The sequence below is a fragment of the Acipenser ruthenus genome, chromosome 34, assembly GCF_902713425.1.
Source record: "Acipenser ruthenus chromosome 34, fAciRut3.2 maternal haplotype, whole genome shotgun sequence".
NCBI lineage: Eukaryota > Metazoa > Chordata > Actinopteri > Acipenseriformes > Acipenseridae > Acipenser > Acipenser ruthenus.
In genome coordinates, this window is record NC_081222.1 from 7636833 (window position 1) to 7664436 (window position 27604).

The 27604-nt window shown below is 43.6% G+C and overlaps 1 protein-coding gene across 2 annotated transcripts; it reads left to right on the top strand.

Moving 5' to 3' along the window:
* The first annotated feature begins 5927 nt into the window (after positions 1-5927).
* Positions 5928-27395, top strand: LOC117965666 (uncharacterized). Of its 2 annotated transcripts, XM_059006807.1 has the most exons (8): positions 5928-7247; positions 12106-12381; positions 12499-12625; positions 13325-13455; positions 21663-21732; positions 22630-22732; positions 24290-24404; positions 25147-27395. In XM_059006807.1, exons 1-8 carry the CDS (start codon positions 6114-6116, stop codon positions 25294-25296), a joined length of 2106 nt encoding a protein of 701 aa, XP_058862790.1. In that variant the 5' UTR covers positions 5928-6113; the 3' UTR covers positions 25297-27395. The 2 variants fall into 2 exon arrangements, with proteins under 2 accessions (XP_058862790.1, XP_034766531.2); XM_034910640.2 differs by having other exon boundaries at positions 12106-12625.
* The last annotated feature ends 209 nt before the right edge of the window (positions 27396-27604 follow it).

A 27604-nucleotide genomic window follows, 5' to 3' on the forward strand; every position in this document is an offset into this window, starting at 1 on the left:
CTCATTCATGACTAGTTCCAATTGAGATCAGCAGGTCTCTAGTAATCCAAGGTTCGATATCCGCGTCCGTCACACATTGTGTATTTCATTTTTAGAAATGTTTTAAACTGTGTGAACTCTATGGAGTTTGAGAAGTAGCCCTGCCATATATGCATTAGCAAATAGATACAAAGGAAACTTAACATGGTACAATTATACATGTCATGACTGAAGGGGATATAATCAAATGACTTCTGACAGCCTAGGTTCTTTTCTGCCTTCTGATTGGGTGAGACTCGTATGTCGCTCCCAATCACAGTACAGCAATGCTTCCAGGTGCATTAGATAGGCAGCATCTGCCATGTGTGCTCACCTACGGCCATTTTGGTGCTTACTGTACTGTAAACAGCAGAGAGGGTAGAAAATAGCTATGGTAACCATATAAATCACACCCAAAATAAATAAGTGACAGTGCAGGTAAGTTTCTGAGGGATGTTACTAAAGCTGTACTGGTTTTATATGTCTTTAAAACATTTTACAAAACATCTGTTTTATGGGGATCTTGCATTAATTTTTAATTTAAAAAAGAAAAGGGTTTAATTGTATCTTGATGCATGGTAACCCTGATTTCAATTATGCATGTGAAATGGTTCATTTTAAATTTAAATAAAATGTTAAGATGGGAATAGACTCTCCTTTGTCACTGTAAATATCTCTGATCGTTTAAGAGGTAAGAAGGTTTACTCTTCTATGAAACGGTTTGATTTGAGACATGTGATGTTGCCAAAGGTCTACAAGATGATTTTCTTTGTTTTTCTCTCGGCCAAAAAAACAAATTTCCAAACATTCCTGTGTAAGAGGCAGACGGGCCAGGCTCCCTGCTCCCTCCTCCCTCCTCCCTGCTCCCTCCTCCCTCCTCAAGCTCACAGTTCCAGTGACAGTGCTGGCTCTCCTCCCACACCCGACATGTAATCTCAGCCTTGTGAAGAGGAGTTCAAGCTCAATGTGTGAACGCAACAAACAAACAAACAAACAAACAAAACTGAAAAACGACTGTACTGGTAGTGATTCAAGTTTAAAAAGAACAGTCTGTGGGTGAATAATTGTCTTGGCTACTCCTAAAATGTACATGTTTTACAGTGCCTATAGTAAGGATTCACCCCCCTTGGACGTTTTCACAGTTTGTTGTGTTACAACCTGAAATCTTGATGCATTTAAATGGGATTTTTTTTTTCTTTTGATTTACACAACCTACTCAACACTTGAAGAGGCAAGATAATTTTTATTGTGAAACAACAGTTAATGAAAAATAAAAAACTGAAATGTCTTGGTTAGATAAGTATTCACCCCCCTGAGTCAATACATGGTAGAACCACCTTTGGCAGCAATTACAGCTGTGAGTCTTTTGGGGTAAGTCTCTATCAGTTTTGCACATCTGGATCGTGCAGTATTTCGCCCATTCTTCTTGGCAAAATTGTTCAAGCTCTGTCAAGTTGGATGTGGATTGTGGGTGAACAGCAATCTTCAAGACTGGGCCACTCTAGGACATTCACTTCCTTGTTTTTAAGCCACTCCAGTGTCTCTTTGGCTGTGTGCTTGGGGTCATTGTCCTGCTGAAAGGTGAATTTCCGTCCCAGTCTTAGGTCTTTTGCAGACTGAAGCAGGTTTTCCTCAAGGATTTGCCTGTATTTAACCATCCATTTTGCCCTCTACCCTGACAAGCTTCCCAGTCCCTGCCGATGAAAAGCATCCCCATAACATGATGCTGCCACCACCATGCTTCACAGTAGGGATGGTGTTACCTGGGTGATGTGTTGGGTTTACGCCAGACATAATGCTTTGCATTTAGGCCAAATAGTTTAATTTTTGTTTCATCGGACCACAGAATCTTTTGCCACATCTTTTCAGAGTCTCCCACATGCCTTTTTGCAAATTCCAACCAGGATTTTTTTCAGAAATGGCTTCCTTCTTGCCACACTTCCATACAGGCCAGATTTGTGGAGTATCTGAGATATTGTTGATACATGGACAGTTTCTCCCATCTCAGCCAGGGAACACTGTTGTCATTGGCCTCTTGCTGGCTTCTCTGACCAATGCCCTTCTTACCCGGCTGCTCAGTTTGGGAGGACGGCCTGCTCTAAGCAGATTCTGTGTGGTGCCGTATACCTTCCACTTCTTAATGATTGACTTGACTGTGCTCCAAGGGACATTCAATGCCTTTGAAATCTTTTTATACCCCTCCCCTGATCTGTGCATTTCCACAACTTTATCCCGGAGATGTTTTGAAAGCTCCTTGGTCTTCATGGTAGTATGTTTGCTTTGAATGCACTACCCAACTGTGGGACCTTACAGAGTCAGGGGTATTTAATCTGAAATCATGTGAACCACTTTTATTGCACGCAGATGGACTCCATTTAACTTATTGTGTGAATTCTGAAGGTAATTGGTTGCACCTGAGCTTATTTAGGAGTGTCATAGCAAAGGGGATGAATACTTCTCTAATGATGACTTTTCAGGTTTTTATTTTTAATTGATTAGTTCCCCCCCCCCCCCCCCCCATTTTTTCACACATTGAAAGTGTTGAGTAGGTTATGCAAATCAAAGGGGAAAAAAAGTCAATTTAAATGCATCAAGATTTCAGGTTGTAACACAACAAACTGTGAAAACATCCAAGGGGGGTGAATACTTACTATAGGCACTGTATATACATTACACATACAGAATTAAATATGTCACAGCTTTAACGTTGTATGCTTATTGTGTCCTTTTTAGTTTAATTGTAAAATATGTGACAAAAACAAAGGGAATGACTGAAAACAGGGACTATATAAGTACATTTTGTTAGCTCAATTGTTCAGTTACACAAACATGTGTTACCTGTAATCTAATCCTGGGTGCAAGGTTCAGTTAAATTGTAATTACTGTCAGGGAAGCTGGACCTTGGTCTGCTGTAAGCATCATCTCCAGAGATTATCTTTGAAAAAGACCTGGTAGAATCGAATATATTACGTTTAATACATTTCTTTTCTGGTAGAATTGAATATATTACGTTTATTACATTTCTTTTCTGGTAGAATTGAATATATTATGTTTATTAGACTTATCTTAGTCCTATAGCCAAGTACAGAAGAGAGCTGCAGAGAATGAGCGAATGTTTTCTTGTGTAGGGCGTGTGTCGAATGACATTTCATTTAAAATTTCATTTTTCAAACCCGCCGTGGGCCAAAAAAACACCTTCTTGATGCACCTTCTCTGAAAAGGATTATGGGAAAAGCTGCTTAAATTGTCGGTTTAATGTGTCCCACAAATCAGTATTTCAATGATTTTTTTTGCAGACCAGGGCTATGTATTTTAACTTCAAGAGGTACCCCAGAATTTGTCATAACATGGTGACCCTTCTGAAGTTACAAATATATGACATTAAAATATTTGTGCGTTATCCAATGAGAAACCCTCTTGTGCCTGTCCGAGCCAATCAGTAATGCAAAAAGAAAGGCATCTCATTGGCCGTTCTATCAGGTGAGCCCTGAACGCAGTGTCTTTTCTTTGTTGTGCAATGTCCCGAGGGGGTTGGTGCTTCCACTCTCGTCCCAATCACATGTCTGGCGGATGACATCACAGGAAATCAGGAATCCAGAGGGAAGTCTTAGGAAGCACATGTGGGCTACAGTACAAGGGAATCTAGTTTGAAGTCTGCCCCTTGGTTTAACCCAGTATAGTAACATGGCCCAGTAATGCAGTGCTTGAATTCAGGAGGAAGCTGCCGGCAAGAAGGGTGGCTTACTGAATACAGCGGTGGCCCTGCCAGACTGCATTTATAACTGAGCACTGGGAGGCAGTGCATATCCTTGTGTTCGAGCTGAGGGACTGGGATACAAGCAGTGTGTCCCAGTGGATAGAGCTGAGGGACTGGGATAGAAGCAGCGTGTCCCAGTGGATAGAGCTGAGACACTGGGATAGAAGCAGTGTGTCCCAGTTGATAAAGCTGAGGGACTGGGATACAAGCAGCGTATCCCAGTGGATAGAGCTGAGAGACTGGGATAGAAACAGCATGTTCCCTTCTCTGGAGGTTTCAGCTCAAGTACCCCTTTACAAGTTTCTCTTTTTACTGAATGGTAACACAGTAGACATAAAAGACAGAATAATCTGAGTGACAGATTACATCTTTCCTCGTATATTGTAATATATAATTTGTCACAACAGGGACTCTGTATAGCATTCTGTGGCTTTGCACTTTCTGTAGACACTTGTGTTTTCTTCCCTTTTTGTTTTTGCAAATAAGAAATGTATCCATTTTTGACTCTAAACCATACACAGGATAATCTGGATTTACACTACTCTGCAAACACCGAAAACACTTTCAACCAGCTGCTATTGCTGTTAATAAAATGTAGTTGCGTCTCATAAATAAAATAAAAGCATTGTATTGCATTGTGATTGTTTACCTGAGCATTTATACTTCAATGCAAATAGGCCGTGCTTCACTGATTTAGCATGCAATTATACGAGAGTTGAAAGTTGAAGTTCATGAGCAATGCAGAGCTCTCCATAAGCAGAATCGCCAAACGCCTGCTTCACCCACCCTAATATCAGCGTGGAATTCCGCTCAATCGAAATCATGCAATGCGTACAGGTGGATGATCATTTTGAAACTACAGTATAGTCCAACTATAACCTTTGAGCTGCTCAACAAAAATGAAATGCATGCACAGTGGTTTAGTGATATAAGAAAAAATTAAGGATCTTTTTTATTTTTGCATTTCGTCCTGCATACCCACTGACTCTTAGAAGTACCCCCGGTTGAAAACCTCTGTCCTGGTGGATAGAGCTGAGGGACTGGGATATAAGCAGGGTGGGCTAGTGGCCATTACTAAGGGGCTGGGAGACACCATGGCCTAGTGGTTAAAGTTAAGGACTGGGGTGAGGTATGCATTGTGTCCAAGTGGTCAGAGCTGAGTGAGAGAGAGAGGGCTGTAGTGGGCCCTGATTAGAAGTGAGATGGAAGGCAGTCCAGTCATTGTGCTTTGGACCTCCATAGCCTGTATTTTTGTGCAAATTAGAAGCCAAGTAAGGAACTCTGGGAGTGGGAAGCACTCCATGATGTAATTTTAATTTGAACGTGTCTCGCAGTGCAGTGCAGATATGGTATGAGACTGTATGAGAATGCGTTAGTATCCCAGGCAAGATGGGGTGCAGTGTTTTTGTTATACTGTATTGAATTCAATTGTTTCAGCAGTGGTTCTGTGCCAATAAACATCTGTGCTTACGTTTCTATCCTCACGCGCGTACAATGCATTTACATCACGAGACGTTTGCATGCTTCGTTGGTTCGATGACAGCGAATGCCATTGGTAGGCACCAATAATGGAAAATTACACAGTATGGAGAAAAATGTATGACAGGGAGGGTGCGCATTAAACACCACAATCACTTCAGGTCGTGTGTGTGTGTATATATATATATATATATATATATATATATATATATATATATATATATATATATATATATATATAATATATATATAATATATATATATATATAATATATATATATATATATATATATATATATATATATATATATATATATATATATATATATAATTTGTTTTTTTTAATGTAACTGGTATTTTTTTCTGTATCAATTTTTATAACTGTCGACAGGTGTCTTATGTAAGTAATCATTCTGACTTAAAATGATGTCGAGTATACAGTATGAGGTTATTTGTTTTTGGTTTTAAGAGATGTTAATCCTGTAAACAAACCAATACTGTATGAACATTGCAAATGTGTACTTCATAATATTTGTAAGATGTTTACAAATGTTTTATAGTAAAAAGGAAAATAACAATGAGGCCATATATAATCTTTTACCAGTTCCCTTTAAAAAAAATAAACACGGCATTCGAGAAAGCTGAAACGTCTCGGTTCCACCTTAAATGACGCTGCCTCTACTATTCTTCTGTGCGCTATCTCTGTCGATCCTCCTTAAACGCACGCTGTGGGCAACGCAGGCGTACAGCAAGGCTTCCGCTTCATTCCCAGCCGGGCTCGGACCGGATCGGAGCACCTTCGTCACGTCGGAGAAGAAAGCAGCACACCGCACACCTTAACCGAACCAAACGCGCCACCATGACCGAACCTAAATACCGGGAGTGGATTCTGGAGACCATAGACTCGCTGCGCTCAAGGAAAGCCCGGCCAGACCTTGAGAGGATTTGCAGGATGGTCAGGAGGCGACACGGGTCAGACCCGGACCAAACCCGGACAGAACTGGAGAAGCTTATCCAGGATCAAACCGTCCTGAAAGTCAGCTACAAGGGCTCAATCTCGTACCGCAACGCCGCCAAGGTGCAAAGGAAAAGCAGAAAAAAGCTGGTGGAACCGGAGGCAGGCGGTGACAGTGCAGCCGCTTCTTCAACTGGTCGGACAACGGGCGCAGAACTAGCCAAAAATGCAAACCCAGCTCTTAACAGTGCTTGCATTCCCGCAGAAATAAAGACATACAGCTGCAAGGACACAGCATGTCCTGGGGAGGTGCAGTGCAATGACCCCCATTCAAACAACACGGGAGAAAACAGCGTGAAGGATGCGGGAGACGTGGACCCGGGTAGCGGAAACAGTTCTTGTATGTGCTGTGGCGCAGCGGGCTGCAAAAGTGAACCTCACAATAATGGTACTGGTTGTACTAGCAGCAGCAACGCGAATGGCCCGAAAGACAAGAAGCTGCAACAGACTAGCGCTTTGAGTAACGACACGAGTACTCCTGTGAACTGTGGGAATAATATTAAAACACGGGGTTCCCGCGGGCCAGAGCCGGGCGTGTGCAGAAGTGCGTGCAGCTGCACGGATCATAAAACTTGCAGCCACCGGCACAACAAGCAAGCGCCGCTCAAGAAGTGTAGCAGCAGGGTCACTTACAAAGCCTGCCGCAGCGGCGCAGCAGAGGCTAAACCTGATTTAGGGGACCGGCTTGTGGCGTCTGTTCGAAGTCTTGCAGAAAAGAGTGGACCCTCCGCTAGTAAGACGAGTCACACACCGCTCGGTCTGAAGGAGATCCTGGGGTTCCTGAGCTCACAGGAGCGCCTCTCCCAAGAGAAGCTGACCCGCAGCAAAGTGAAAGTGGTCTTGGAGAGAGAGGTGGCGAAGGGGCGGCTGCGGAGGACGAGGTTCGGGAATATCACGCTCCCGTTGCGGGGAGAGGTGAGGAAGCCAGCCGCTAGACTGGTGAAGCCTCCGCAAGGCAGAGGCGGCAGAAAAATAAAGGTACATAATTCGAAACACGTCGGGTTTTATTTTATTTATTTAATTATTTTTATTTTTGTTTTTATTTTTAATTTGCATTTAATTAGCACAACACGTCGATATACAAGAAAACAAATAATTAACAGATCACAAAAGCAGCTGTTGTAATACACCAGCGAAGACCACAGAAACATAATACTCTTTAAGAATACATTTTCCCCCGAAACAACATATGCATGTGTTTTTATCCTGGTTTTATAAGTGTTCTGAATTTTTATAAATCAGTTTTAATTAACCTTAAAAATGATTTATATGACTTCAAAGTGATGCACTTTAAATACCCTACGTGACCATGACAGTCCGTTCATTTACATCATGGTTCTAAGAGGAGATCTACTGGTATCGTATTACGTGTGTGTGTAATATATATTTCTTCATGACGTATATTTAAGTCATTTAAATGACGCTGGTATAAAAACACACTTTTATGGAAGTCCACGTGCGATGTCCACAAAGGGTAGCAGATACTGTGGTGCTTAATTTAAAATAAAAATAAAAAAATAAACCTAAAGAGAAAGCCGCACTTGTATTAATTGTGTTAAGCACGCGTATTGAAGTACAGTGTCATTATTGTTCTATTGCACATTGCCTTGAGACTGTCTGTCTAGTATTTGCAGACCGGAAAGCTGCATTCAGACACGCTGTACTGGTGTGCGCAGGCAGCTGAGACTGTTTCAGACGCCTGTTCCGTTTATTTTTAGACGCTGAGGGAATTGCACTGGGTGTGTCTAGGGCAGACCGGCCGGCAGCATTTCTAGGTGAGAATGGCTCTAGGTGTATTGCAGTGGCAGTGCCGGCCAGCTGTGAATGGGCCTTTTAGATTGCTTAACATTTTCTACCGAATGAAATCCATAAATCTGAACAGCTGCGTTTGTTATGTTAATGGGAAAGAAACGCATGTTACAGCAAACACGTATAAGAGATATCTAGTACTGTATGTGTAACGGTTTAAATGCCCTATTGAATCATTAAAGCAGCTATTGGGTCATGTGCATGGCAGGTAAGAGTGATGCGATTATTTTATTAGCTGTCTGGTGACCGTGCCAGAGATCTGAGTTTTACATTCACTGAATTGTGGGCACAGTTGGGGCTTTTCATTAGCTAGATATTAAAAACGTCAGAAAGCAGCGTTTTTAAAGGAGCGCACATGCCCAGTTAAGCATCCCTCTAAAAGGTTTAGAGTTTTTTTTGTTTCCTCCACATTAGCAGTTTAGAGGCATGTTGACCGTCCTGTGGATAGGTAGAGGTGTCAATGCAGGGAGATAGGGAGAAGGTGTCAATGGAGAGAGACAGAGAGAGAAGAGAGGGTGGTGGGTGTCAGTGGAGAGAGGAGAGGATGGGGGTGTCAATGGAGAGAGGAGAGGGAGAGGGTGTCAATGGAGAGAGGAGAGGAAGAGAGGGTGGGGTGTGTCAGTGGAGAGAGGAGAGGATGGGGGTGTCAATGGAGAGAGGAGAGGGAAAGGGTGTCAATGGAGAGAGGAGAGAGAGAGAGAGGGTGTCAATGGAGAGAGGATAGGGAGAGGGTGTCAATGCAGGGAGAGGAGAGGGAGGGGGTGTCAATGCAGGGAGAGGAGAGGGGGTGTCAATGCAGGGAGAGGAGAGGGGGTGTCAATGCAGGGAGAGGAGAGGGGGTGTCAATGCAGGGAGAGGAGAGGGAGGGGGTGTCAATGCAGGGAGAGGGAGAGGAGAGGGAGGGGGTGTCAATGCAGGGAGAGGAGAGAAGAGGGTGTCAATGCAGGGAGAGGAGAGGGAGGGGGTGTCAATGTAGGGAGAGGAGAGGGAGGGGGTGTCAATGCAGGGAGAGGAGATGGAGGGGTGTCAATGCAGGGAGAGGAGAGGGAAGGGGTGTCAATGCAGGAAGAGGAAGAGGGAGAGGAGATGGAGTGGTGTCAATGCAGGGAGAGGGGAGGGGGTGTCAATGCAGGGAGAGGAGATGGAGGGGTGTCAATGCAGGGAGAGGAGATGGAGGGGTGTCAATGCAGGGAGAGGAGAGGAGATGGAGGGGTGTCAATGCAGGGAGAGGAGAGGGAGGGGTGTCAATGCAGGGAGAGGATAGGGAGAGGGTGTCAATGCAGGGAGAGGAGATGGAGGGGTGTCAATGCAGGGAGAGGATAGGGAGAGGGTGTCAATGCAGGGAGATAGGGAGAAGGTGTCAATGGAGAGAGACAGAGAGAAGAGAGGGTGGGGGGTGTCAGTGGAGAGAAGAGAGGGTGGGGGGTGTCAGTGGAGAGAAGAGAGGGTGGGGGGTGTCCGTGGAGAGAAGAGAGGATGGGGGTGTCAGTGGAGAGAGGAGAGGATGGGGGTGTCAATGGAGAGAGGATAGGGAGAGGGTGTCAATGGAGAGAGGAGAGAAAGAGGGTGTCAATGGAGAGAGGATAGGGAGAGGGTGTCAATGGAGAGAGGATAGGGAGAGGGTGTCAATGGAGAGAGGATAGGGAGAGGGTGTCAATACAGGCAGAGGAGAGGGAGGGGGTGTCAATGCAGGAAGAGGGAGAGGAGATGGAGGGGTGTCAATGCAGGAAGAGGGAGAGGAGATGGAGGGGTGTCAATGCAGGGAGAGGAGCGGGAGGGGGTGTCAATGCAGGAAGAGGGAGAGGAGATGGAGGGGTGTCAATGCAGGGAGATAGGGAGAAGGTGTCAATGGAGAGAGACAGAGAGAGAAGAGAGGGTGGGGTGTGTCAGTGGAGAGAGGAGAGGATGGGGGTGTCAATGGAGAGAGGAGAGGGAAAGGGTGTCAATGGAGAGAGAGAGAGGGTGTCAATGGAGAGAGGATAGGGAGAGGGTGTCAATGGAGAGAGGATAGGGAGAGGGTGTCAATGCAGGGAGAGGGAGGGGGTGTCAATGCAGGAAGAGGGAGAGGAGATGGAGGGGTGTCAATGCAGGAAGAGGGAGAGGAGATGGAGGGGTGTCAATGCAGGGAGATAGGGAGAAGGTGTCAATGGAGAGAGACAGAGAGAGAAGAGAGGATGGGGGTGTCAATGGAGAGAGGAGAGGGAGAGGGTGTCAATGGAGAGAGGAGAGGAAGAGAGGGTGGGGTGTGTCAGTGGAGAGAGGAGAGGATGGGGGTGTCAATGGAGAGAGGAGAGAGAGAGGGTGTCAATGGAGAGAGGAGAGGGAAAGGGTGTCAATGGAGAGAGGAGAGAGAGAGAGAGGGTGTCAATGCAGGGAGAGGAGAGGGAGGGGGTGTCAATGCAGGGAGAGGAGAGGGGGTGTCAATGCAGGGAGAGAGGGAGGGGGTGTGAATGCAGGGAGATGAGATGGAGAGGGAGAGGGTGTCAATGCAGGGAGAGGAGAGGGAGGGGGTGTCAATGCAGGGAGAGGAGAGGGGGTGTCAATGCAGGGAGAGGGAGAGGAGAGGAGAGGGAGGGGGTGTTAATGCAGGGAGGGGGAGAGGAGAGGCAGAAGGTTCCCGGTTCAAATCACACCTCAGCCACTTTCTCATTGTGTGACCCTGACTTAACCTCTTTGTGCTCCGTCTTTTGGGTGAGACGTAATTTTAAGTGACTCTGCAGCTCATGTGTAGTTCACACACCCTAGTCTCTGTAAGTCGCCTTGGATAAAGGCGTCTGCTAAATAAACAAACAAATAAAGAGGGAGAGGAGAGGGTGTTAATGCAGGGAGAGGAGAGGGAGGGGGAGAAGGTGGGGTTGTTCATGCAGGGAGGGAGAGGAGAGGAAGGGTGTGTCAGTGTAGGGGGAAGAGAGAGAGAGAGAGAGAGAGGGTGTCAATGGAGGGAGAGGAGAGATTGGGGGTATAAATACATGGAGAGGAGAGGATAGGGAGGGGGTGTAAATGCGAGGAGAGGAGAGGAGAGGTGGGGGCATTTTGCTTGTCTAACCCAGTCAGTCCACCTGCATACTACATCACATGGTATTCCTGAATAGGTGTTCCCCTTTTCAGAATCAGGGAAAGGATTTCAATAAGCAAGCTGTCAGAATGTGCAGAATGACAGCACGGATGTCTGTTCTGGTAGTAAATGGCTAACATTCATCACTCCAGGTCTTTGTGCTAACCATGCCTTTAATAATTCACATGAAAAAAATAAATCCAGATTATAAAGTGTTAAATCATTTAATTATACAGTAAGACTTATACAACTGTGTCAAATGCACAAATGTTGGGCTACTGCTGCCGTCAACATATTTAATAATAACATTGTAGGAGTATTTTGATTCGAGTTAGGTATGTGTAGCCTGTGGGAGCTGTGTGTGAACAGCACCCATCATTGTGATCAGACTGTGATAGTGGCAGGGATGGGTGGGGGGGGCGGCAGGGATGGGTGGGGGGGGGGGGGGGGGGCGGCAGGGGTGGAGGGGGGGGCGGCAGGGGTCCTGAAGAAAAGGAAACTAAATAGGAAAAAGGAAAAGAGAGAATTGAAAGTAAAAAAAAAAAAACTTGCTTTAAGTAAGGAAAATCTTTTACTGCAGTGTTGTGACTTTGTTAATTCGGTAGGGATAATGTGACGTGAACTGTGCAATTAATTCTTGTTGTTTTTGTTTACAATCGTCAGTTGTCCTACAAGCAAGGACAGAAGTGGATACCTGCTGTCTAAATCAATGATCATATTGTGAGAAATGTAGTGAGGCTGGTGTAGGTCTGGAGGTGAAGCTACTGGTATTGTATCTGTGCTTTTGTTTTCAATTGTACAATACCTGTTAGTCTGTAATGGAGCTCACGGTCTGGAGTTGCCTATCCCTGTCTTACACAGCACAGCACACAACACTCTCCACACAGGGGTTTATCACCCATAGAACAAACAAAGGCAAGACTTATCATTGGACTGCTGTCCTGCAGTGTTTAATTCATTTTCTTTTTTCAGGAAGAGAAAGTCATGGAAGGAGGAGAAGAACCAATGGAAACTGAACCAATGGAAACCGACTCCTGCGAAGAGGAACCAACAAGTGTGTCTGGAGACCAAAACCCAATCAAACCGCCTTCAGAGGACCAATTGGAAGAGCCGAAAAGTGATGTCACCGGCACAGAGGAGTGTAACACAAACCAGGTTCCCCCTGAGGAGGACGACATTAAAAGTCTTCCCTTGGAATCTCCTGCTGCTGAACAAAGTTCCGCCTGCCAAGAGGCAGCACCAGTACAGGTAGTCAACCCCTCTTCCCCTCAGACAAAGGAGTCCAGCTGTGAAACTGGTCAGTGCAATGAGGAGCCAGAGGAAGAGAAGAAAGCTCCTGGCAGTAACAATATTCCTTCTGAACAGAGTGCGGAGTGCCTCCCTTTAAGCAACATTGTGAAACCATGCAGCAGTGAAACAAGCCCCCCTGAGGAGTGCCCCACCGAAGCCTCTAAAACTGAAGAAATGCCCCTAGAGCTGCTGGACAACACAGGTAAATAACCCTGCTGGTTGTGTACAATGTGTGCGATTCTCTCATTACAGTGGCATTGGCTTGAAAAATGTATTTGACAGTGCAGCCCTCGGCAAAATGTGAACCCTTTATTTATGGAGCTTGTTTTGTGTTGAAGACTAATAATCCCTGCTGTGGCTAAAGGAACTTGAACCCAGGCTACTGAAAAGCATGCAAGATTAGAAAGTTAGTGTGCCTTCTGTGCAAGTATTTTATTTACTAATCATCCATTCTGTGAAAATCGTATATCTCTTGCACTGACAAGCCTATCGTTGTGATGAGGGCTTTGTCCCAACACACAGAAATGTAATCATTGGAAAGTAAACTCTGATTTCTGATTTATCTGAACAACCCCTTGGTAAGCCCTCTTGTTTGCTTTTCTAAGCCTCAGTCTCTGCTATTTACAGAACAGTTCAGTACTGTATGTTTTCTTTTCAAAGGTAAAGTGCTGAACTGCATCTATTTGGGAGGCTTCTTGGTTGGGAAAGTCATATAAAACAGTCTGTCAGTTAAAAGCACAGTTTGATAATCAGAACAGCCCCTGCTCCCAGTTAGTTCAGATCCGAGAGGTTTTGCTGTCGTTTGATACTGACGTCTTAGTCAGAAACATTGTGCTGGTTACATGTGTGGTCGGAGGTGCCGTGTTTTTGTTTTCTGATTACTGCTTGATTGTATCTTCAGAGGAAGCAGATCCCAGCCCGGTGGAGACCGAGAGAGAGGCAGTCTGCCTCCCTCTCCACCGAGCCGTCCAGAGCAGAGAAGAGGAGCTGCAGACTGAGAGCAACAGTGTCCCTGCGGGCACTGCAGTGGAGGTGAGACGGAGTGTGCTTCCCTACAGCAGGGTGCAAACTAGGACCGCGAGACATTTATATCCTTTATATACCGACCTGCCAAATAGAAACAATAGGCACTCGTGTGTGAAAATGTTAGACCACTTTGTGCTTTAATTAAGCATTTTAACCCTTTGTGGTCGCAATTTTCCCTTTCCGGTCCAATTTCGGACCCTGTCCGACATCATCAAAAAGACGCAAAAAACAGGTCTCCAGTAGTTTTTTCTTCTGAAAAAGCAGAGAAAACCATTCAATGGCCGAGTGAGACGGATAGGAGCCGAGAGAAGTCGAAAAAAAAAAGGGCGTATCTCATGAATACTGATAGACCCGGCATCACATAGATAACACGGACATAAACAAACAAGATAGCTGCTACCGCATCCAGCGTGCAAAAATGATTTCCATTACATGAGAGTAGATGTTAAAACTTCATGCTGATTTGAACTCGGCTCTCGCCAAGATAAGCACCAACTAAGACGTAGCTTTACAGTAAACTAATGTGATCCATATGTGTCTCCATCCATTTGCGCTTCCTTCCATATGATGTAGATGTCCTTCTGTCTGGTGTTGATGGCTGAAGTGTAATGCTGGCTCCAGGGATCAGCTTATTTTGTCTCCCTAGCGCATCAGCACACACAACGGCTGCGATGCTGGCTCCGGGGATCAACCACAGTGCGGTCTCCCCAGCGCATCAGCATGACAACCGTCTGGATTGAGCTAAGTAGGGTTCATCTCTGGGGTCTTCAAGTGGGCACCTTCCATCCTCGGTGTTTCGTCGACTAGCCCACGACACCTCAAGAGGGCTCGACGGTGATTCTGGCGTCCCAGCATCATCCCCCTCCGGCCCCCACTCAACTCAGCCCAGCTTACTTACCCGTACATCAGCGTTTCTTTCTTTCTATTGTGCTTGAGATCCCCAGCCAGAATCTTTCCGTCTCAACCACAGCCAGTTGCTGCTCCTCTCTGCTGCTTCAGATAAGTTCTTCACTGTGCAACGCAACTCTTGGCCACTGAATCCGACATCTCTGAGAAACCGGGTTGTAGAGTGTGCCACAAATCCTCGACAACCCACCTCCCCTGGGAAAACCGGGACTCTCCATCCTCGCTGTTCCGCTTCAGTGGCTAGTTGAGCATACCGCAGTTTCTTCCTCTCATACGCCTCATCTACAGCATCCTCCCATGGCACTGTTAACTCTACAAGGTGAACAAGGCGTGCTGATCCAGACCACAAGACAATGTCTGGTCTAAGGTTAGTGGTGGCAATCTCAGGTGGAAAAATAAGCCGTTGCCAGCATTTTCCAGTCTAGCAGCTTCCAGTTGTCCTGGACAAGGATTGGTTTTAACACCTTTTCTTGGTGGTTGCTCTCCTGGGCGGAGGAATGTTGTCTTTTGTGTGTAATGTTTTGATGGAACAGGTGGCAACTTATTGGTCATGTTACGCTTGTCTTCCAATGCTAAGGCCAAACATCGCAGCACCTGGTCATGGCGCCAAGTAAACCGTCCTTGGCTAAGAGCCACCTTACATCCTGTCAAAATGTGCCTTAATGTTGCAGGTGATGAACACAAAGGACATGAGGGATCCTCTCCTACCCAGAGGTTTAGGTTCTGTGGTGATGGGAGAACATCATATGTTGACCTGATGAGGAAACTGATCCTGCTCGGTTCCATTGACCATAGGTCTTGCCAGCCAATCTTGCGTTGTTCCACACTCTCCCTTCTCATCCATTCTACCTGCTTGGCCTGGGAAATGGCCTTTATACACCTCATCCTCTCCTACTGCTTTTGCACCTTGTTGACTACCAGCTTCCTCCGTTGAGCTGGGGCTGCCTTGTGCCATGTAGGAGGAGTTGAACTGAGACCAAGACCCCCTCTTCCATGCTGAACTTGCCCCATGATATCACCAATTCGAAGGGCAGCCTTTGCATTCTCCACAGCTTTCTTTGCCGCCCACTTTCTTCCAGTTTTCAACACAGGTGCTGCCTCCCTTATGCATTTGTCGCGTGACTCTACTAATGTCATTTCCAGTCTGACCTTGGTGCACTTAAACTCCTCGGTTAGAGCGGAGACTGGTAGCTGCAGTATTCCTTTACCATAAAGTCCCACTTTGCTGAGGCAGCGTGGAACTCCTAACCATTTCCTGATGTATGAACTGATTAAAGCTTCCAGCTTCTATACTTCAAAGAAACCTCGTACACAGTCAGTGGCCACAGCAACCTCGGCAGTAGACCAAACTGAAAGCACCAGAGTTTTAGTTTGCCTGGTAAAGCGCGGCTGTCTATGCTCTTCAACCCTTCCACTGCTTGTCTAACTTCTCCCACACGAACTGTGTCCTTTAGATCCCCGTCGTACCATCTCCGAAGACTCTTCACTGGCTACTCAGACACTGTTGGTATTGCCTCACCATTAATGAAGAACGTTTTATCTACTACTTTACCTTTAATTATAGAGATGCTCCTTGATTTAGTGGGCTTGAATTGCATTCATGCCCATTCAATGTTATTGGTTAATTTGCCTAATAACCGATCAGTGCAGGCTACTGCTGTAGTCATGGTTGTCATGTCATCCATGTATGCTCGAATTGGTGGTAGTCGCATTCCAGAAGCCAAGCGCTCTCCTCCCACTACCCATTTTGATGCCCTAATGATTACTTCTATTGCCATGGTAAAAGCCAGTGGAGAAATGGTGCATCCTGCCATTATTCCAACTTCTAGGCATTGCCATGTATTGCTGAATATCACAGACATTTGCAGAGCTTTTTTTAGATGTTGTAGTAATAAAATAATGACTTGGATCGCATTATTGAGGAGTTTGGTGATAAAACGAGTGATCAAGAGATGATTTATCGGTATGCACTATTAAGAGTTATTTGAAAAATATAGCGAACGAGGGGTGGGACGAGGCTGGAGATGCAGCACTGAGTGTCCTGTTGATATGCAGTGCCTTTTAAACCTGTTTTACTGTGAAAAAAATACTTTTAAACAGCGCGTCTAAAATAAACTGCACGTGTGAAAATAAATTGGACGCGCCTGACAAGCGCTGAATAAATGGACCGCTAAGGTTTAAACAACGTCTGAAAAATCTGTATTTTACCATTTGTGGCTATGTGTTCCTTTTCTGTTTAGTATTTTAAATGAATTGCATGTGTGGCCTATTAAAGTCATCAATTAGATAATCACTAATTTGCCTATTTTTGGTTACAGTTGTTTGATTTCATATGAACTCAAAACTACAGAAGCATTGGGGTGTTCTAAAACGTTTGCACACAACTGTATAGCTGTGGATGAGCTCAGATCATCCTTCACTTGAGCTGCAGCAACTCATAGATTTTACTAGTTGACTAGTTGGTGCCAGTAGTTGAGAGATACCTGACTAATGTGTTTCCAATTTCAGAAGCTACAGCTTTGTGCTCTGCAGTTGAAATTTTAAAAAGTAGCTTTTGGGTTGATTTTGTTTTAATTCAACCCACTAAAATCCTATATTTATTTCAAATGAATATAAAATTAATGAAACACTGGGGATATTAGCTTTTTTTACATACGTAATTTTTTTTTCACAATTTATGCACACCTTTTAAAAGAAGGCGTTTTAAATCGTAAATCAGAGGCCTAAACAAGTTTAACTGTCTCTACTTTCGTATAATAAACGTTCTCTAGCAGAAAAGCTGACAAACACATTTGCGTGTCACCCTCGTATTTCACGTGACGTTGGTTTCTTGGTAAATTCAGAGACAGAGTGTTGCCCTGCAGTGTGTACTGTAGTTTACCATAGTGTAACGGGCATTCATTTGCATATTATTGAGGATGATGGAGTGGTGTGGGGAATGCATCAAAGAGTGTTATCTAAAAAGAGTGTTGTCTAAAGCCCCTTTCACACTGGCACTGCTACCCGGATCCTGGCTACCCGGGTCACAATCCCACGTTGAGTGAAACCACGTACCTGGGTCGAGCGAGACAAAAATGCATGATGGGCATTCGTAAGCAGATGAAGTAACCAACAGCCTCGCCTGCGTGGAGGTTTCACTCCCCCAAGGAACATTTCTGTTTATTCTGTTTAGCTATATTTCTGTTGATTGAGACACACCATGAGCCAGATTGCAGCAGGGATGAAGAAACATTTGCTCCGACGATTCTGAACAGATGAAAGGGTGGTCATGTGAACGTTGGTGTTCCGGAGCATTGCGTATTACGGACTTGCATCTTCAAAAAGCAGCGTGAAATCTCGTTGCGACCCGGGTAGAGCATGCCAGTGTAAAAGATTATGATTCGTTTTTTAAATTTGCTGCGTTTCCTGTGAATGTGCTAATACCATATTGTTTACAGTTGATGTCCTGTCATACTGGCCAGTTCTTGAATTAACTGATTTTAAGGAAGAAAAAGAAAAAAAAAAAAAAAGAAAACGCTGAATTTAAGCACATTGCTGAGCTCATTGTTCGTGTCTACAAGCAGATGATCCCGTTTCCTAGGTGATCAAAGACATGCACTCTGGTTGTCTCCAGTCTTTCGTGTTACATTGACTTATACAATAGATTATAACAGTGGTTCCCAACCTTTTTCAATGTAGGGACCACCTTGGTGTTTGGATTTTTCCAACGGACGACATGCACACATTTTTTCACAACAGCATTTCTAAATGAATGTTTGTGTATACAGTGCCTTGCATAAGTATTCACCCCCCTTTGGACTTTTCCACATTTTGTAGTGTTACAATCTGGAATTAATGGATTTAATTGGGATTTTTACCATTTGATTTACACAACATACTTAACACTTTGAAGGTGCAAAATATTTTTTTTATTGTGACACAAAAGTTAATTCAACAAAAAAAAAGACATTTGTTGGTTGCATAAGTATTCACCCCCCTGAGTCAATACTTGGTAGAAGCACCTTTGGCAGCAATTACAGCTGTGAGTCTTTTTAGGTAAGTCTCTACCAGCTTTGCACATCTGGATCCTGCAATTTTTGCCCATTCTTCTTGGCAAAATTGCTCAAGCTCTTTCAAGTTGGATGGGGACCGTTGGTGAACAGTAATTTTCAAGTCTTGCCACAGATTCTCAATCGGATTGAGGTCTGGGCTTTGACTGGGCCATTCTAAGACATTCAGGTTCTTGTTTTTAAACCACTCCAGTGTAGCTTTGGCTGTGTGTTTAGGGTCATTGTCCTGCTGGAAGGTGAACCTCTGCCCCTGTCCCAGGTCTCTTGCAGACTGAAACAGGTTTTCCTCTAGAATTTCCTTGTATTTGGCTCCATCCATCTTGCCCTCAATCCTGACCAGTTTCCCAGTCCCTGCTGATGAAAAGCATCCCCATAAAACGATGCTGCCACCACCATGCTTCACCGTGGGGATGGTGTTCTCAGGATGATCAGCAGTGTTGGCTTTGCGCCACACACAGCGTTTTGCGCTAAGGCCAAAAAGTTCAATTTTGGTCTCATCAGACCAGAGAACCTTTTTCCACATGTTTGCTGTGTCTCTCACATGCCTTTTGGCAAAATCCAAATGGGATTTGATATGGGTTTTTTTCAGCAATGGCTTTCTTCTCGCCACTCTTCCATAAAGCCCAGCTTTGTGGAGCGTCCGGGTTATAGTTGTCCCATGGGCGATTTCTCCCATCTCAACTGTGGATCTCTCCAGCACCTTCAGAGTTACCATTGGCCTTTTGGTTGCTTCTCTGACTAATGCCCTCCTTACCTGGTCACTGAGTTTTGGTGGACGGCCTTCTCTAGGCAGAGTTGCGGTTGTGCCATATTCTTTCCATTTTTTAATAATGGATTTAACGGTGCTCCGGGGGATGTTCAAAGTTTAGGATATTTTTTTATAACCAAACCCTGATTGTTTGCTTCTCCAGAACTTTATCCCGGACTTGTTTTGATAGCTCCTTGGTCTTCATGATGCTGTTTAGTTAGATATGCTCTCTAACAAACTCTGGGGCATTACAGAAACAGGTATATTTAATCTGAGATCATGTGACACTTTAATTGCACACAACTAATTATGTGACTTCTGAAGGCAAGTGGTTGCACCAGAGCTTATTTAGGGGTGTCACAGCAAAGGGGGTGAATACTTATGCAATCAAGACTTTTCAGTTTTTTATTTGTAAATAATTTTGAAAACTATGTAGATTATTTTCCCCACTTCGACACTATTTTGTGTAGATCAGTGACAAAAAATCCTAATTAAATCCATTTTAATTCCAGTTTGTAACACTACAAAATGTGGAAAAGTCCAAGGGGGGTGAATACTTATGCAAGGCACTATACATGTAGAAAGTAAAGTATGTATATAACATACATAACTTAATGAGATTCCTGGGCTTAAGTCTTTGCTATCAGGTCAGCAGGAATGTTGGCATTTTGCACATTGAAAGTTGCTGATGGCAAAATTGTTGTGTTTTTTTTTTAAACTTTTTTTTCACATTCCGAATGCTTTTTAGATATAGCGTCTCAATGTTGCAGGTTTAAGAGTTTTGTTTGACAGATAATGTACTGGGGCTTTGGGTTGTCCTCGGATCCAGTAAATGTAAATATCAGTGCTGGTCCCTGCAACCATCGATTGGAGAGTGTACAGGATGTTTCTTCCCACTTCTTGTGGGCTGCGATGTGTAAATCGAACAGGATTGGTGGCACACAGCATTGTAGCATGTTGCGTCAAGAACACATTATTTCCAGAAGTAGTGTTAATAGAATTTGGCATGTAGTCTTGTGAGATGTTAACCTGGCTGAATAAACCCATATAATAACATGGAGCTCAAATCGATCATTCACACTACGGTACAGTTCACAAGTCAAGCTACAAATGTAGCCTCTTTTTGTTTCACATTAACTTCTGTTACTATATGCAGCTAACCTCTCCAAAAACATATGGAGATACAGGTCTATTCCTATATCCCTGGCAACACTGTAGCACATGTTTCATATCGTTGAAAATGAAAAGTAATTTATTCATTCCAACCGGGTTCGGAATATCCAATGAAGTGCGCTATTTTTATGCAGAACGAAAGGCTGGGAGAAGCAGATTATGTTTTTTTTTTTCCCTTCCCTGAACAGTGGACACATCGCAGTAGATAGCATGAGCACAGATTAGAAATATGTGCATTTACATGAATGCTACATGTAAACACATTTAAATAATGCTGGCTAAAAAAAAGTAATCTTGACAGACAAATGTGCCTTCATAATGTGTAAGTTATTTAGTTAGTATTTGTTTTGCATTAGAAAGCTGTTTCAGTGAATGGCGGCTTTGAAGGCGACGCTTGGTATTGCGTCAAAGGGAGCCGTAATGTTAATTTTATAAACACACCTGTAATAAAAGAAAACAGATAAAGGGGAAAATGCAGACTACATACATATCTTAATTATATATCACGTGGTTAAAGGTATATGTTGTGTTGCTCAATAATATTAGTAGCACAACGTGTGATTGTGTAGAAATGGGTTTTTGCATGAACTGCGTACCTGAATTTCAGTAGTTGTTTGCGGACCACCTGGAGTTTACTCACGGACCACAAGTTGGGAACCACTGGACTATAACAATGCTGGCAGGGTACTGTGCATTAAAGATAGGACATTGCATTACATTGTATTTCAGTACAAATACAATATTGTTGCAACACGGTTTGAACATGCATGTGTTTCGATTTGTTTTTTATAAAACTTGATGCAGTTTTAAAGTTTGCAAATGTTAGAAGCAACGTAGTACACACTGGGCTGTGTTAAAGTGTAGCAGGACCACTGTGGAATAGAGATGGTGGTGCAGGAGATCACTGCACTGCAACACAGTTCTGTGGCACAGCTTTATAAATACATAATGTATACAAAAACAAAGCCAACTAGTCAACTGCTGATTCTGCACATCGGCTTCTCCTCCAGTCAACTTGTCCACTTTTCCACCAGTTGTTGCAGCTCTACCTTTCACTGTCATGCTGACCCTACGACACCCAGCTCATAATATCAGCACGAGCAGAATGATCACAGAGGGACATTGGGTTTTCATGTTTGTTTGTTTGTTTGTTTGTTTGTTTTTTCGAAATGCAAAGGAATATTCTTTAAAATGTTAGGACACATTATTTTACTGTGCCTTTTGAAACCTGAGCCACGTATTCATGTAGGTTTCACAGCAGTGTTTTGGGTCGCAGTATAATTGCTTGATTCTGTTTTGTATTTTAATGTAATTTTACTGTGCTGTCCCTCCTTTAGGATGAGAAGATGCTCCATAGAGAATGTGACACGCTGGCTGCCTCGGTCCTGTCAGTACCGATGGAGAGCTGTGAGTATCTATATCAAATCTGTAGTATGTGGATGTTAGCATGATGACCCTGACGTGATACTGGAGTGGTGGTGGTGATGTGTGTTCCTGACATACACGTCGCACACTCTTACACTTGGCACAATAAGGATGCTGCCTGTTCAGCTCACAGGAAATGCACAGCACTTTAATCACTGTGATCTTGATTAGCTGGAGTATTGGTATCAAGCTCCGGAGGGACTCATTAACGAGAATAAAGGAAGGAATCTGTCCAAAGAAGTCACTGTTTTGGAAACAGCCTTAAACTATAGAATGATTTAAAGACGTGCTTTATAGCCTCTAAATTGTCATACGAGTTGAATTTCTTACCTGTTTTATCAGGGTTACTAACTATTCAAGCAAAACTTCCCTTTTTAGTCCACTTCTTAAAGTACACATAGCTAACAAAATAATTCCAGTAACTCTTTTCTAAAACATCTTGGCATCACTTCGTCGATCACGCATATTCCTATATGAAAGAAGGCACACATGTTAAACGTGTATTTTATTTTTACGTTTATTTAATCTCATTCATCTTTCCCATGCGGCGCTTCTCGTTAAAGGAACGAATCCGACACAGTTGCTTCTGGGAGTTTGAGTCCTTGTAGGAAAAACGATTCAGAATGTTTCAGTTCTTTATACAAAGGCTTCCTGAGAGCATTTCTTTAATGCATTTCTCCAGAAAAAAAAAACAAAACATTTGAAATGTTTGCCATTCATTTTCTTTTAAAAGAACTTACTCACGGAAGGTAGACGCATCTGTGTTTCCGATGACTGCCGTGTTTTCCAGTTGACCGGGAGTACAGCATTGAGCTCTCTGCAGTGAGCGTTGATGAATATTCTGCTCTTCAAGCTGCCTGTGTTGCTGTGTTCCCTCAGGTGGCTGTGCAGTGGAGGCGGGCGTGGCTCCGTGTTTGCTCACCCCCTCCGCGTCGCCGGGGGAGACGGTGGGGACCGAGCAGCGAGTCCTCAACGGAGACGTGTGAGTGGATGCTTTCACTAGCAGAGCGAGGCACTGGGAGTGTCATGCAGAACCATTCTGCTGCATCACAGAGCAGAATGGTGAAAACAGTGGTTAACCAAGGCAAAACAAGTTCAATGTACAGCATTAGCAGCAAAATTACCTTGCAAATGTAACTGGGTCAAATGTGTGAAATTATCCTTCCCCAATCTATTTGTCACCTTTCATCCCAAATGGCTGGTTTCACAGACCCAGATTAGCTCGAATCTTGGACTCCCTCATGTTGTCTGAGATCAGTGCCAACTGGGCTCTGTGAAGCGCATACACTATTGGTCGAAAGAAAACATTCAATAAGAACTGTCAACGCTCCTTAAAATTGTTATAGCAAAAATACGTTTTGGTTGTGAACAATTTAGGTTCAGAGTCTACAGTTCAAAGTAGGTAAGTGTAAGAAAATTCCACCAGTTAACACAGGGTTCTATTTTTATGGTTTGAATGAAGTATTTAATTGTTTTTAAAGCTGAATTGATCAGTTTCCGTCAGTACCGTTCAGTTGGTAGCAGCAGCCTGTGTAAATGACACATGCCAGAAGTCCATCGGTTAATAGAGGGCATTGTATCTTACAGGATCGGACAGGATTAGTTCTGCTGTATTTTTTATATTGCTAGATCTTTGGTATTCTCATGCCCTGTGTTTTCTAATCCTATTACTTTTAAGGTGGTTCAGGGTTCTATTTTAATGATTTAAACAGTGGCAGGTCTCAGTACTGCTGTCTAATGTCATTTCTGATGGGTCTAGATCTACACCCTTCCATGCTCCACATGCTCCCTCCATATTTCCTGTAAATTGCCTTTCTCTACAGCAGAGACAGTCTATGGTTTTGTTGAAGCATGTCCAGTCAAAATGTAAATTGATGCGTTTTTAAACACATAACATGATTCCTGAGCACAGAACATTTGATTCTCGGCCTTTTTGGATTTAGGAAACTAATCCTATTTACAGTTTATTCCAGTTCCTGTGATTTTCTGTTTCATTATGCGCTTCATTGTCATCAGTGTGTCTCTTTTAGTAAATCAGGCTGGGCAGCTCCTGTCCAGATAATTACACTGGGCACCAGCAGAGTTAATACATCATGAGAACATAAAGGCTTGAATGTTCCTGGGGTTTTTAGAGGCTACTTCGTCGTTTGCATAAGAGATGTCCTCTCGCGCTAAAACTGTGCAAAATGACAAGAAGAGACATGGAACACACATCGCATGAACTTATAAGAAAAACAAAACAGATTGTACTCGGGAACTACAATTAAACAGAACTGTCTGGTTTCACAAACCCCACTTAGTCCTAATCTTGGATTACGTCATATTACTATAGGTGTGGTAGTCCAAGATCAATGCTAATTAGGGTCTATGAAACTAGCCAAAAGTGTTGTTTGTTTTTAACTTTAAAATCGTACCTTCGGTTCTGTGCCTGGGATGACCTCTGTAAACAGGGTAAGATGTACTGAAGTTCTGACAGGTCCTGAGTGAAGATTGGTTTATTTCTCATATGTGGTGTATTGTTTGTGTCCTCTGCATGCAGCTGTGTGAAGGTAGAGAAGTGTGCTGTGGACCCCGTGGACTGGAGCGTGGCGGACGTGGTGAGCTACTTCACTGCAGCCGGATTCGGGGAGCAGGCCGGAGCCTTCAAGAACCAGGTCAGTGTCTGCAGTGCAGACGTAGGTCACGTGATTCACTTTGGTACTAATAGCACCAGGGGATGAACGTCACCGACAGGTTGTTGTGGGTGTTTGGATTGCTGCTGCTGGCCACAAGAGGGCAGCACACACACATTACAATTCATATTGGTATGATCATCATTACTGTGGGTAATCGCAGTTCCACTGTATGCAGTGGCCCTGCTCTCCAGTGGAGGACAGAAGCACACCTTTTCCTTTCAGTTCTACAGTACCATGCCGAAGTTCTGTGGTATGGGGTTTTCTGAGTTGAAATCTAGGGATCAGGTAGCAGACTGGATTGTACACCCAGAACTTTAAACACCCAATCATAAGATTAAGTAGAAGCAAGTACTAAAAGAAACTAGGAGAGTGACATGGTCCGCATTCCTTCAGGGCTTTCTTTCCTGTCAGTAACTAACAAGCTGCTTCCCCTTATGACCAGCATGCTTTCAGTCACTAACAAGCTTTGACACCGCTGGGGTGAAATGACAAAACCAGTAAAGCAGTAACAGACTTCCTGGAAGGGAAGGCAAGCAAACTAAGAACTTTCTCTCACTTAGTGTTGTACCAGATGTCATGTTTTAAAATGAAAATGCATGTGTGCTATATCTCCACTTCAGGGAATGAAAGGCACAACAGGTGAGATTTATGACATTTTGTGAGCTACAACCACTATAAAGAAACATTTGTGAACTCAACCCCTCTGTTCTGAACCCAACAGGAAATCGACGGCAAGTCCCTCCTCCTGATGCAGCGCAGTGACGTGCTGAAGGGCTTGTCAATCAGACTGGGCCCTGCCCTCAAGATCTATGAGTTTCACATCAAGGTGTTGCAGAGGAGTCACTTCCAGGTGGAGAGCGCCCTCTGCTGACAGTCCAGGGGAATGAACAGGGACACTGCTGCAGAGGGAAGCCTGGACACCTTAAACTCTTTATACCAGCGGGATGCCATCGGCGCAGAACCATTTTTTTTTTTGCAGTTGTTGTTTTGAAACCCTGCAAGCCGTCATACACCAGCAGAATCTCCTCCTGTTTACACTGACTCTGTTTACAGACTCGCCCGCTAATCTGGGATTACGCAGCGGACAAGCGTGCTCAGTAATGCTTTTCAAATACGAAGACAAAACGATAATAATCTAAACATCAGCGACTCTGAATACAATAAAAATACAACAATACATCCATTTTAAATGTGTTAGTGGTGTTAACATCTGCTGCTGTTTAGACAATTACAAAATATCCCAGATGGTGTCATTCCAGGCTTTGTCAGGGGTATGTAAAAAGCTTGCACCCGTTTTTGTACGACAGAGAAATGCTTCACCCTTGACGTGCGCAGTCGGCTTCCGGAACCGTGATTTTAAAATACGGGCTGATTTTTATTGATATATAAAAATGTTCTTTTAAACTATGGAATTAGTGTTTGTGTCAGTAATGCTTCTTTTTGAGAACTCAAGTGATCTCTGTGAAATATAAAAACAGCCAACGCCCATCCCCCTAAACGACCTGGGCATTCGCTGCACAGACCTGCCGCGTGTGGAAGAGAAGGGGGTCACAGCTCAAATGGTAGAGGATGCAAACCCATTAAAGGTTAGAGAAAGTCACATCCAGACTTAATCATTTTTCTACAGCATGTACAGAGGGCTGACTCTTGCTAGTTTTTTTTTTTTTTTTTATTGTCGCTGCTATAAACAAACAGTACCTATGCCAGAGAAACGTTAGGATGCCAGGGACTGTTAATCAGAACATGTTTGATTTTCCAATGTCTTCCATCTTCATACAAGTTCAGTTTCATTCTCACAAATCCACGACCTTCCCTTCGATAGCTGCAGGGCAACACTGTAAGAGAACCCCCCTTTTTGACTGCGTTCACACAATAGCCTTTAACCCCTGTTGTAATTTGGTAGGAACTTCTAGATTAGTCAGTTCATGAATTCAGAAGTTTGCGGGACTCGCTACACAATTGGCCCCTGTGGTGTGAAGAGGCACAGTCGCGTTGGGGGGCTCGAGTGAGTACCTGCATGTGGGGAGGGCTGCGAAACAGAGTTCTACTATCACAGAACTGAAACCAACAGTGACACAGAGGGCAGTAGAAGTGGTACTGAAACCTTAAGTGACTTTACACTTAAATAGAAACAAACCAAGCACAACGAAACAGTAACGCGAGGAAGCCAAGTTCTCCTGAAGCTTCCATATTGTCCTTAAATGTTTTAAAAACATTTCCTACCTTTTTGTTATAGCAGCATTATCATTGGTCCCCATTTATCATTGCGCTGAAGATCCTCTCGTCCTTTGCTTGATTTTTTCTTCTTTCAAGTACTGCACGCCATGTATGCTGTTTTAAATGCCTTCACCCCTCCCTGTACTGTAACTGATCTACAGTGGGAGTACGGTCTGATCTTGGGTGTAGAGATGTCCTGCAGCCTAAGAAGTGATGAGGTACCATGAGGGATACCTTTATGTTTTTTAAAAATGAAATGTCGTATATGTATAATGAAAATGAGAGTATACAACACAGATGCTAGAGGAGTAGCAGTAATGTTGCTTAATACTCCTAAGTGTTTAGAAACGTGTTAATGGAGAGGGATTTAAAGCACAGCATTTTGAAATGCTCTCTTTGGGGAATGTTTGTTTTGTTTGTTTCAGTGCGTTCAACCCCATACTCGTCCTGTCGCATTATATTTTGTAAATGAGCTGCTTTTTGTTTTAACATGTTCTGAATCTCTTGCCCCACAATGCATTGTTAAGAAGACTGCAAGCAGGGGTACCGTGACAGAGACTGCGAACGTTCTCAACAGAGACTCAAATACCTTTCCATTTATACTCGTGAAATTATTCATTAAAGTTGTTAACTGTTGTGTGACTTGTTTCCCTGGATTTCTTTATTTTATTTGTAATAAATAAATAAATAAACAAAACAAAAAAAAGCTTTTTAATTCAAATCTAATTGAAATAAAGGTAAGTTCCAGATGAACGAAGTATTGTTTATGCTTTCTGAATTTCTGAAGTGTTGTATTTGAATAATCTACATGTCCTTTTTGAAAATCCAAAGCGAGCAGAGAGTGTTGTATTTGAATAATCTAAATGTCCTTTTTGAAAATTCAAAGCGAGCAGAGAACAATACTGTGCTAGTTATAAGATGTTAAGCATTTTGGGAACAAGAGAAGCCTGTTCAACTGGCAA

Coding starts and splice junctions, on each gene's coding strand:
- LOC117965666 (XM_034910640.2), top strand. CDS start 6,114: ATGACCGAACCTAAATACCGGGAGTGGATTCTGGAGACCATAGACTCG. Junction 7,248..12,105: donor GAGGCGGCAGAAAAATAAAG/GTACATAATTCG, acceptor TTCTTTTTTCAG/GAAGAGAAAGTCATGGAAGG. Junction 24,405..25,146: donor CCGGAGCCTTCAAGAACCAG/GTCAGTGTCTGC, acceptor TGAACCCAACAG/GAAATCGACGGCAAGTCCCT.